At 40.4% G+C, this 12,732-nt stretch overlaps 1 protein-coding gene across 5 annotated transcripts in view; it reads left to right on the top strand.

Annotated features, from left to right (window-relative positions):
- Positions 1–12,732, top strand: part of DYM (dymeclin) — a 282,022-nt gene that overhangs the window by 138,382 nt on the left and 130,908 nt on the right. For all 5 annotated transcript variants that reach the window (XM_061614422.1, XM_061614383.1, XM_061614393.1 and 2 more), the window contains 2 exons: positions 5,771–5,884; positions 7,235–7,329. In XM_061614422.1, coding sequence (XP_061470406.1) covers positions 5,771–5,884; positions 7,235–7,329 — 209 coding nt within the window. The remainder of the gene's footprint in view (positions 1–5,770; positions 5,885–7,234; positions 7,330–12,732) is intronic.

The following is a 12,732-nucleotide window of genomic DNA, read 5'->3' as shown; positions in this document are numbered from 1 at the left end:
GTCTAATAGGAATTTCTTTCATCACCAGTATTTCCTTACCATCAATTTTAAGGGTATTGTTGAAGTGTTGTTGTAATACCATATCTCTGGTCGTCTTTTTTATAAAGGGAACAAGCACATCTCTTGGAATTTTTTTCATTGTTGCATATCTGGAATTAATTCTATAAACTTTGTCTATTTCAAATTTCATCCGATCTTCATTCAAATCCAGAAATTTTACTAAAGCATTAACAATTTTATCTCTGATGTCTTCACCTGTTTCCTCAGGGATTGCACGGAATCTCAAACAATGTTCTTTATTTCTCACTTCAATCACAGCCATGTAGTCCAATTTTTTTTCTAATTCCAGATTTAATATATCTGTTCTATTCTCCAAGATTTGTACCTTTTCTTTAGTATTTTTTGCATCCTCCTTTATTTGCCCAATTGTCCCTTTAATCTCATCCACTTGTGTTTTAATATAGTCTTTTATATCTATCAATTCAGTTTTCATTTCTTGTTTTAGATCACTAATCCCTTCCATTATTTTTTGAAACATATCTGGGGGTATAACCCCTTCCTGTGGATCAATTGAACCTCTTCGCTCCTGAGCCTTAGCTGCTTTTCTAGTTGTCATTCTCAAAAGAAGCCTTTAATTTCTGATATTAACCACTGTTCCAAAACCTAGAGGCAGTCTATTTCTTTTTTTTTCCTCCACCAACAAAAGAGTTAATATTCCAGGCCTGTTATTATAGTCCGGCCAGCACAGTTCTTATCTACGTCCAGGAATGCAAAACAATTCTGGTTCACAACACCAAGCGATTAGTAACATATACGAACAGCAGATTCGTCCAAAAAGAAATAATCCAAGGAGAAAAATAGTCCAAAATATATTTCCATCAAATAATAATTACCTCTCATCCGTTTTTAATCTTTAAAACTCCAAATTCAGGCCAGCTTTTTGTCGTAAAAAAAAAAAATTGTTTACATTTTCTTTCTTCCTTAATTATATTTAAAAGAGAAAAAGTATGACTCACCCAGATTTCTCAGTTGCTGATTCGTAAACAAATCCCTTTTATTATAGTAATTTAAGCCAAATGATAAGATTTAGACAGAAGGAGGCTCGCTGGTTAAGAACGTTTTTAAGAAGAAAAAAAAACGCTTCGCTTTTTTTCAGTACAGCTTGTTGGAAGTCCTGACTCCGTCTTCAGCCGATCGGTATGCCTTCTTATCTCAGGGAATTCCTGATCAATTCCAGCAGCCGACAGCTTAACGAAGTCCTGTGGAAAATCTGATCGGTTCACCTATACCTTGGAGAACATTTAAGCCAGTCAAAGTTTCCTCTTGGCTGGCTTTTAAACTGAAAAAAGCTTCCTCTGAGGCAGAGATCTCTCAGAGACAACCACCAGCTGGGCACTCACTTCCGGGAAGTCCTTTATTCCATTGATTTGCATGTGTTGAAACAGGAGGGTTAGTGGCTGGAGTGCAAGTGGCACAAATCTCAGTCCAAACCTGACATAACACAGGTAAGGCTGCACTATCGTGCCTACCACGTGGCAGTGGCAGCGGCGAAGAAACTACTTCTCTGCCACCATTGTGTCCGCAAGTAACTGGCCAGCAGAGCTTTTCCAAGTGGTGAATGGGCTTTTGTCATCTGGCCAAGAGAATTGTAACCCACCCTGAGACCTTTGGGTGAAGGGTGGGTGGTGGTAGTGGTAATAATAATAATAATCCTATGAAAACAGACCAGACAGTGCAGTGGACACATCATTTGGAACTGTATCAAGCATGACATTTAAATTATACTGAGGTAAGCAACTTTATCCTCAAAGTGCCTTGCAAAGTTGTCATAGTAGGCATCTTAGTGCTCTAAAATGTGATTGGCCAGCCTGGTGATAAAAGCCCCCTCACAGTTTGGAAGAGCTCTGCTAGAAGGCTACTTGATGAGTCAGTAGAGGTGGAAAAGTAAGACTTCTTTACCACACCTTCACTGCCACATGGTAGGCACAATTGTATGCTCTAAACCATGTTTGGTTGTTGAGATTTATGCCATTTGCACTCTAGCTGTCGTCCAGCCTACTTCATTGCCCGCTCCCTGGAATACCAAGGGGTATTGTGGGCTCTACTACTCTATTTGATAATTAAAAATTGATATTTTAATGATTTTTTAAAAGTAGATAATTAAGTTTCTCTTAAATAATAAATAGTAGGTTAATATTAAATAATATCGGATATAAGCATGCTAGCCCTAGTTGATCTTTAAAGTGGGTAAATGCTTCTACCAGTTACACTGAGTTCAGTACTTTTGTCTGTAAATGAAGAACTATTTCTCAAATATGAATATTTACACTTTGCCTACCAAACATAGACATTTCATTTTTACTCTGATGAAAATAGCTTCTCTAGTCTGCTTGGTAACTGTGAGACCTTGCTTCAGCCCCTCAGCGTGACTTGCATAAATCCCCTCTTCTACATCACCTTTGAAACTGCAGGTGCCCTGTCCTCTTTCCACTTGCCCACCGTAGCCTTTTTGACATGAGTTTGCATTTTTGTTTGCTATTTTGTTTTTGTGACAGTGAGGGTGAGATGAGGGAGAGTGAAGCAGAAATGAGTAACTCTTTTAAGAAGAGTTAAGAAGAATTAAAGAAGAAAATAAAATATTGTTCAGTGTGCTCCTCCAGATGAAAATAACAACTGGGCAGCACAGAAGTAGTCTTTCTAGTTTATTTCTGTGACCCAACATCAGATGTAGACCTTCCAAGCCAACTTGAGAGTTCAAGAGGTTTCCTGGTGACAGGGATGGTAATTTGATGAGCAGTGGCAACCTCCCCCCTTGACCTCCCAGCTTACTACACAGGTGGGCACAGCTGAGTCACGACTGGCCCACCCAGCTCACTTGCCCAGGTCTCAGTAATGCATTCCAGTTCAGTCTTCTCATCTACAATTAAATTTGGAGTGAGTACTGTCTTATTACAAACCAACCTGGAGTTGTTTAGCAGCAACAGCACAAGGTCAGAAGGTGCAGTGTAAGAGCAACCAGCTGGTTTTTTTTTGGGGGGGGGAGAAGATGAGGATGCAGTGAGCAAGCACATATCCCCTTTCCTCTGATGGCACACCTTGCCTTGAGCACCATATCTCAGCTGTCCTAAGATCCTTGAAATAGTGGCACTCCACACACAGTCTCACTACTCAGGCACATATTCTCTCAACCAGACCACTGGTTAAGAGTCACAAGTACACTGTTATCCATTCCAGGCACAAATATAGGTCAACAAGGGAATCAAACCTTAACCTCAAAGAGACCCAGTAAATATTAAAGGGACCCAGTTAATATAAAACATTGGTAGAGAGACCAGACGATGAATCTAGACACCTACAAGATATCATGGTATTACATTCAATCCCAGTTCCCTGTCAGGTCCCAGCTAGGGGAGTCCTTATCAGAGCAGGAGGCTCCAGTCTTAGACCCAGCCCTGGGTCAGGTTTCATCCGAGGGAGAGGAGCCAGGATCCTGTGACGAGGCCAAGGAAGAACTGTCTGCATCTGGGGCAAGTTCAGCCTCTGACATCGAGGCTGAACAGGTCTCAGCCCCAAGGGAGAGGCGTTGCCTCAGATGACAGCTGGAGACCTGGCCCATTTATTCAGTACAAAGGGGCTTTGTTTCTAGACCCCTGATCATCCTTGTTACCCTCCTCTGAACTGGTTCCCGTTTGTCTGCATCTTTCTTAAAGTGTGGTGTCCAGAACTGGACGCAGTACTCAAAATGAGACTAACCAGTGCCAAATAGAGGGGCACCAATACTTGACGCGATTTGGAAACTATACTTCTGTTAACGCAGCATAAAATAGCACTTGCTTTTTTGGCAGCCATATCTCACTGTTGGCTCATGTTCATCTTGTGATCAACAACAATCCGAAGATCCTTTTTGGATGTAGTATTGCTGAGCCAAGTGTCCCCCATCTTATAACTGTGCATTTGGTTTCTGTTCCCTAAGTGTAGAACTTTGCAGTTATCCCTGTTAAATTTCATTCTGTTGTTTTCAGCCCAATGCTCCAGCCTATCAAAGTCCCTTTGAATTTTGTTTCTGTCTTCCAAGGTGTTAGCTATCCCTCCCACTTTTGTATCATCTGCAGATTTGATAAGCATTCCCTGCACCTCCTCATCCAAGTCATTAATGAAAATGTTGAAGAGCAGCGAGCCCAGGACTGAGCCCTGCTTGTTACCTCCCCAGAGTTTGAAAAGAAAACACTGATAAGCAGTCTTTGAGTACGATTCTGTAGCCAAGTGTGGATCCACCTGATAGTTGTTCCATCCAGCCCACATTTAGCTAGCTTGCTAATCAGAATATCATGGGGCACTTCGTGAAAAGCTTTGCTGAAGTCGAGATATATTATGTCCACAGCATTCCCACAGTCTATCAGAGAGGTTACCCAATCAAAAAACGAGATATGATTAGTCTGGCAGGATTTTGGACTTTGGACTGCCCTGGATACTGCTTTGTGTTGCTCTCAGCTGTGTTATTGCTGGAAAGTCTCTTGGCTCCTGAGGAGCCTGATGAGAACAGGACGCTCCCCAACCATACAGTCACCATTCATTCATCAGCCAGTATCTCACTCTAGCCAGTTACTCCACCCCTCATGTCCCAGTTTCCAGCTAGGACAAGGTTCAGTGGTGACCCCCCCCCCAAATGTCAGTGTTCTCATCCAGGAACAATCACAATTCTGTCTTACAAAAAACTGACACAATCTTCCACCCTTGGATGTTCTGGGCTCTCTCTTTTGCGGTTGGCCCGCTGGTATGGCAGCTTTTTATAGTGCTGTTTTTATAGCTCTGTGGGCCAGAGATAGCAAATTGACCACAAGTGCCTCAGAGCTGCTCACCACCTCTGTTTTGCTGCAGCTGTTATAGATGGAATACCAGCAGGATTAAATAGTGGGTCATTGGACCCTTGCGAAGGATCACAGCAGTGTGAAATGAGTATGTTTTATGATGTGATAGGCACCATTGTTTAATAAATATAAGAAGTTGCAAACAGGGTTTGAATAATTATCTGAGTCAGCAAGGAGAAAGGCTCATTTAAATCACCTTAATCCATCTACCCTTATACATTTCATTCAGTTCAATGAGACATTCTAAGGTAAATTGTATAGGATTACAATGTAAGATGGCTAACCCTCTGAAATTACTGCTATTTTTATTATCTGACTCTGTCTACTGCAAAGAACATGCCAGGGTTTTCACCAGGAAGAGTAGTCATCATGCTTAAAAAAGGGGTATCTGCAAGCATTATATATACTTCCTTGTGGAGCTAGATCTCTTACTTTGCCTGTTGTGTTCTTACATGATTTTTTCCTAACGATTATTTGCATTTATTTTTCAATATTAATAAAGTTAGTGTACATGGATTTATTTTCATGCTGACTACTGCTTTCCCATATTTTAGACTTCTTTTTCTAAAAATTGAGTTGTCATTATTGAAATAGTACCTAGTCACAGAGTTTACTGTTTCCCTGTACTTCCCCCGCAAATGCAAATATATATAAAATAAGATCTATTCATATACAAATATTTGTATTAAATCTGATACAATCTTGTTTCTCCATATAAAGACTGAGCTGCTGAAAAGATTATAAAGATCGCTGAAAACTTTAGAGTGCTCATACTTTATAATTGCCGTATATCAAACATGCAGGCTTTTAGGCTTTTCTTTCTGGAAAAAAAATCGGTTCAGAGAATGGCATGGTGTTCGGTAGCAAAGGACAATAAAATGTGCTCTCTTCTGTCTTTGCAGATATTGAAAAATATTACTTGGTACACAGAACGTGTATTAACAGAAATTTCACTGGGCAGTCTCCTGATACTAGTAGTAATAAGAACTATTCAGTACAACATGACAAGAACGAGGGTAAGAACTGTATTTGGGGCTGATTTCACATAGAATAATCTTGCAGTTTTCGATAATCATAAAACAAGTTTCTAACAAATAGTAATATTAAAGGGAAAGTGTTGTTATGGAAGAGAAAAATAACAACTCAAAGCATTCACTCTACACAAGGATCTAAAGGAAAACAGTTTTAAAATGTCACAGTGGTATTTCACTCCATAAAAGTTCAGTAGTACAGGATAAGAACCCAACATGTTGGGATGTCATAGATTGTTCAATCATTTATATTTAAAATACTACTAGAGAAGTTTATTCACATCCATTATTTTTATATTCCGTTTTTATTAAATTTCTTTTTTCTCTTGAATATATGAAGCTACCTTAAACAGACAGACACTTAATCCATCTAATCTGACATTGTTTACGATGACTGGCAGCCCATTTCCAGGATCTTGGAAAGACGTATTTCCCACTCTTCCTACCTCAGATCTCTTAACTTAAATGCTAGGGACTGAACTTGGGCCTTTTTATGCATGCAAAGTATACATGTACGCTGTATGACAGGGTTAAGGCCCTCTCTATGTTCAATTGTGCAAGAAGTGGTAGAAAAAGATTGTGAAACTGTATTCTATATGGTTCCACATGCCTCTAGCAGCTACAATTTTGTAATTTGTGTTGCAAATGAGACCCTTTATTTGAAGTATTTAGCACCAATATCAGTTATTAAGTACCAGCTATAAAGGGAAATTGCATGATTACAAGCCCTTTTTTGTTGCAAAAAGCATTTCTGCCCTGATTTCAAAGGGCATCATTCCAGTTTGCTTTGGGAGTGGGCTGCTCCTCTTGATGCAACCCTAATTGCTCTGGAAGGGAAGGGGCCTCTCTACATTCCCAGACCAATCCTGCACAGTCTGGAATCACAGACTTTGAACAGAACTCTATTCAGTTTAGGGTTGTGGGTTTTTTAGACTTCAGGAATTTTCCTCTTTAATCCCCACCTGCCATGACTAGAAAAGGGAAGTTGCATTATTACAATCCTTTTTTTTAAAAAAAACTATGAAATAAAAATTAAGGACTGAAAAAGAAGGAAAGCTGTTCACCTTTGTTTCCGGTCAGGTTTAAATATGCAGCTACACTTTAAAAATATGCAGTGACAACTCCATAAAGACCCAAGCATATTGAGCCATGATTGCATGAGTTGTTACTAATGCTTACCCCTAAAATCCAAGCACAAGTTTGGTTTGTCTTTATTGCAACCTTGCCTCCGGTAAACGGATGTTAAATTGGTGAGTGATTTCCTTTTGACAGGCCTTGCTGTATACAGAAAGGTAGTTTGATGTGTGTGTTTTTTCCCCTCCTCATCTCCAACAGGACAAATACCTTCATACAAATTGTTTGGCAGCTTTAGCCAATATGTCAGCACAGTTCCGCTCACTTCATCAGTATGCCGCTCAGAGGATCATCAGGTAAATACAAGCCTTTTACAAAATATTTAAACTAACTTCATCCTAAATTCCACAGGAAAGATACTTGAATTTCCTATTACCCAAATTTGAATATTAACTGAGGTAAATTCTGTTTGACTTCATGGAGTCTGTATTAAATTTTAAACTGCAATACACTGTGCTCCATTTATACCTTAGCTGCTCGCTAATGGTATCTGCTTATGCCAGCCAAAAAATGGATAACTGCATGGCATATTGGCAAACACTAGTAGAGGCAGGTCCATAAGGGTGAATGGGGCTCTGCCTCACCAACGTTGGTTTGCCCTTAGCCAACCTCCACCTGACTGCCTTCTCACCTAAATCTAGTCCAGGGAGTGGCACTGTCTGTCAGCTTCCTTCTCCTTCATTTCAGTGTTGCTTTTGTAGACCTCACCAGGGAGCAGGATTGGGGGCAAAACTAGAATTAGTTGACTCTGGCTGTTACTGGCTCTGGCTCCACCTGTTGTTGGCCTCCTTCCCTTCTTCCCTACTAGTCCCTGTGGATACCAGCCACCGCTTGCAAATGCTAATCTTGCCTGTTATTATATTGGGAAAAGCGCAGTGTAATCTGTTTAGTGCACAGTATTGGATAAATATACTGGTGTGCTGTATAAAAGAAGTGTGATGATCATAGATTCATGTGAAGCCATGGTTCCTCAATAGAGAGGTCACTGTGTGATATAAATGGCTTTATCAAGCACTTCTTTCTTTCTAACATTTTTTATGCCATAGCGAAACTTCTGCTTGAATCTGAGCTCTGTTTCCCCAGTATCTTCCAAGTCAATAACTCCCCTGCCAATCATTTCTCCCTCATAGTACTTCTGGGGCTTTTCTTGGGACCCATTAAATAACATTCATCATGGATGATACTTGGAAACTGGGAATACTCCTAAAAAAATTTCTGCTGTCATTCCATTTTTTAAAACATCTGTTTGCCTAGACTCCAGAATTCCCTAAAAGATGTTTCTTTACAGTTGATTTGCCCATGAACTCTAAAACATGCATTTGTTACCCTTCTTAGCCCTACTTCAGAAGTGACAATGTGTTCTCATGCTTATATTACTGTTGAAGGGTGCTGTACTAATTTTTCTAAACACATCCTCACACTGAGACGGTAGCTGTCTAGCATCTGCAGGTGTGAAGAACCCAGGAAGGCAGATAAAACACTAGGTTAATTCATGTTTCTTAAAGAGGTGCAAATCACTAGGGATCATATCCAATGTTAGTTGCACTTAGAATAGACACTTTGCAATTAATGGACAAGTTACTTGTCCATTGATTTTAAAGCATCTATTCTAAGTATGCTTAATGTTGTATATCACCCTAAGAATTAAACATCAGTTACAACTGGATAGCAGTATCCACACTTCAGTCAAGACTTGGTGATCAGCCACTTACTGCTCACATGGCACAAATGCCGAAAGGCTTCTCCCGAGTTAGCAGTGGATTCTTCTGTCACCATAGCTCTAGTCAGGCATTTTAAGCTGGTCACACAATGAGGCAGAGTGGGAATGAATGTGCTAGCTCTGTCCACCACCCCAGTTGCCTTCTACGAGTGTTCCCTGCCTAGAGAAGTATGCATGGCCTGTTCTGTACTTTATTTTACATGGACTTGATGCTGGCTTTCTATATGAGCCGGTACATTAGATTCTATTTTTCCCTCTGTTTAGTTTTGTTTGGTTTTAATTGTGATTAAAGAATTGTAATATTTTAGTGTTTGCTTGAGAGCATTTTTACTCTGAAAGGTAGGGGTCTAAATAATTAAGGCTGCAGTCCAAATTCCCAAACTGCCACTTGGGGAGGAAGATCTGATTGGGTAGAAATCTCCCTATGCCCAGCCCAAAATAGCTCTGCTGATATCACTCCTCTGGCACAGAGCTCCCTATTCTGCCTGATGAAAGGGCAAGCAGAAGTATTGCCAGCAGGATTCCTACCAGTGGTAGCCAACATAAAGTTGCCTAGAATCTATTGGATCCTGATCTGGCCCCACTGCCATCATTTGACAGCTAGGCCCAGTAGCAAAGCCAGGCTGTTGTATATCCCCTGCCTTCCACTCTGGCTGGCATGGGGTTGTGGATGTGGTGGTGGCTATACTATTCCATTGTGCCCTGCTGCTGCCCAGTTGGTTTTCAGATTTCTCTGCAATGTAGTAGTCCTCAAACGTTTCAGACCTGGGATCTTTCTTCAAACCCAACCTGCAAATTGGGGGTCTTTTTTGTGATATAAATTAGCCTTTATCTCCTGCTCTCCCCTCTTTTTATCCCTCTCTCTTTTTTTTTTTTACAAAAATCCTGAAATTATGGGTGGGAGGGGCAAGTGCAACCCACTTTAGTAGGTCTAAACACAGCCCCCTTTTTGGATCCTCTTTGTCCAGTTGACCAGTGCTGTAATACAGTTGCCAGTCCATGTAAATAGATTTTTTTTTACTTTCCATGAGTTATAGCTGTAGTTCCTGCACACAAACACTTTAGAATATATTTCAGTTATTTTAAGTTAATGTTAATTGACCTTCATTTTAAGAAAATTGATGATGTGGTGACAAATACTAAATTTCTTGTTTAAAGCAGCCAATTCAAGAAAATGTGGCTAGGATTATTATCACAAACGAGACCTTACTTTGAGAGTGGAGTAGGAAGAACCTTCAGACAGAGGGAATTGTGGTACATATGTTTTCAGTAGACCTGGTCATGGAACTGAGCAACAATAATATTTCCAGATAACACATGACTATAAAGAATAAATGAATTATTGTAGGTGAAGTCAATTCCACGAAGTGCAACTTTAATTTTATTGCTTTGTTTTTTTAAAAAAAATACAGTAGTTGAGGTACTCCCAACACAAAATCTCCTTAGCCGCACAGCTGACAGAGCACAGACGACTATAATTCAAGATTCACCAGATGCTCTAGTAATTCCTTCCTTAATGTAAGAAGTAATTCAGCTTCTATGGAGGCTTTTTTTAATCCTCCTCTGAGTACAGACTGGCAATAATTTTAAATTATGAAGACTATTGTGGATTAAAGATTGAACTGAAACTTGTCATATATAGTTCAACCAGGACCTCAATAAAGTAGAATTTTATGCCACAGAGTAATTGGCGCTTTCTACAGTCATGAATATTAACAGGTTTGTGTAAACCATTTCTTCATGCGCAGCTGCTGGCAGTGAAATTGGATGTAACAGATTACGGATGGACACTGCTCTTGAATTTAATCATGATCAGAATAATCTTTAATTGGTTGTTATATTTTGTTTATGTGTGAGTAAATAGTGTCCCAGACTATAATACTGTTCATAGTGCGTAGACTGCCTTTAATTCCTCCCCCCTCAAAATTTGAAGAATGTGCTAATTTTATATGCCTAGCTGCATTGCTACCATACTAATTACTCTGGTATAGATCATGGTGCTCATAAGATAGCAGAAAAAATAGTTTAAGACAGCTAGGAGATAAGAAAACGCAGTGCTGAAGTTATTATTTATTTATTTTGTACGTTTTCTTACGTGCCCTTCACCATAAGACCCCATGGCAGGTTACAGTAATATAGTATTTTACATATAATATTTTTCTAAGGCTGTCGTCATGCCAACAAATGGTGCTATGAACTACAGCGTGATTACAGCCTTCTAAATGCTATTGGGCCATTTCAGCTATGTTAGAGGGCAGCCCAGGTGAGCCACAGAGAAACAGTCAAAACAGGCTGGGGCTGCTCTTCATCAGCCTTTGTGCTCTGGCACTGCCACCGCCACCCACCTCATTCACCCATTGTGTTTCAACCTCAGCACTGGAGGGCGAGGAGGAGAGAAGTGGCAGGAGAGCAGGTTGGTTGCTGAAGAGCTGCCCTGCCCTGCTGTGAGTATTCCTGTACTCACCTTGACCGGCCACCTCTTTCCTCTGCTTTCTTCCTCCTCACAGGAGAAGGTCTAAAGGGGGAAGGAAAGGACACTCAGTGACTTGTAGAGGGGGTGGATTGGGATTCCTTTGCACCTGTGGCATGGGGAGGGAGGATAAGTGCGGGGATCGTAGCTCTAAGGGGAAGGTTGGTTTGGGCAAGGGGGTTAGGTGGCAGGGTGGGTGAGCGAAGTGAAGTGAGCAGGGATGATAAAAACAAATAAAACAATTACAATTATTTTAAAAAGTAAAAATGTTCCAGATGGAACAGAATGGTCTAAATTCAGCAAAAGAGGTGGATCCCACACCCACAAAAAATACCTAAACTGTGAAAGGTCAGGGTAAAGAGATGTGTCTTCAACTTATGATAAAACCTGTATGATGAAGATGGTAGGCACACCTTTGTGGATACATACGATCTTTTGAGAGCACACACACATAATTGATCTTGGATCTTCTTCACAGAATTATTCCAAAATGTTGCGTGGATAACCAACTTCAACTTTACTAGTTGAACTAGTCAGGTGCCTATACTATTTAAAGAAAAAACATTATCACAGGAGCACCAAATCTTAAACTGGAATCTGAGGATAGAATTTTAAACTTGACAGTACATTAAGGAAATTCAAATATATATCACTTAAATGGCAGTGAAAGTGGGACATATTTTCCAGTTTTACAAAGGAGAAAATTAAGAGCCAACAGAATAGTTACTGCAGAACGTGCCTTGTTGGATAGGGGCTTGCCTCAGCTTGGAACCTTGGGATGACATTGCTCTAGGTCCCAGATGTAAGGTGGAGGGTCACTTTGGTTCATTTTCTGAAGCCCCTGATGTGTTTTTCATTGACCACAATGGGAAAATCAACAAATGCCTATGACATTTTGGCAAAATTGGATGAAATTTGTAGGCATTGTAGCACCTTCTAAGGGAGTGAAGCCTGCCAAATTTCAGATAAATAGGTGCACGGTTATGGAGTTATGAATGAAGAAAGTTTGTTTTCTGGACAGCTTGCACCAAAGTCACACAAAATGCGAAGGTGATTACAACAGAGCTGGATGTGGGCATGAGGTAATGAAGATACCAAATCACTTTGAATGCTGGTTGGTGGGCAAGACTCTGAGGATGGTAGTCAACTAAATAAAAACAAGGATAACTGCTAGCACAGTGGGACTTTCTCTCCTCCCCCCACAATACCCCATGCCATTCCTAAATATATTCTGGAGTGTTTGGGGGGGGATCCAGAACATATTAGGTGGCATTCAAGAGAGGGGGGAGGAAATTATGTTGTGGAAGGAGAAATCCTTGTGCTGATGGAACGGTCTCCTTAACTACACTGAATACAATCCTATGCCTGTGCCCTTCATTTGGTGTGTGACTGTGTTCTCTGGTGTGTGACTAACAGTGGAGTCCTTTTCATGACTATCAAAAGTTCCATAGAGTTTAAAGGGGCTTACTCCCAGGTAAGTGGGTTATCTTGTATGCGCACACACATGGC

Source organism: Rhineura floridana, chromosome 1 (genome assembly GCF_030035675.1).
Source record: "Rhineura floridana isolate rRhiFlo1 chromosome 1, rRhiFlo1.hap2, whole genome shotgun sequence".
NCBI lineage: Eukaryota > Metazoa > Chordata > Lepidosauria > Squamata > Rhineuridae > Rhineura > Rhineura floridana.
The sequence above is the reverse complement of the archived record's forward strand: the minus strand, read 5'-3'. Positions and strand labels throughout refer to the sequence as shown.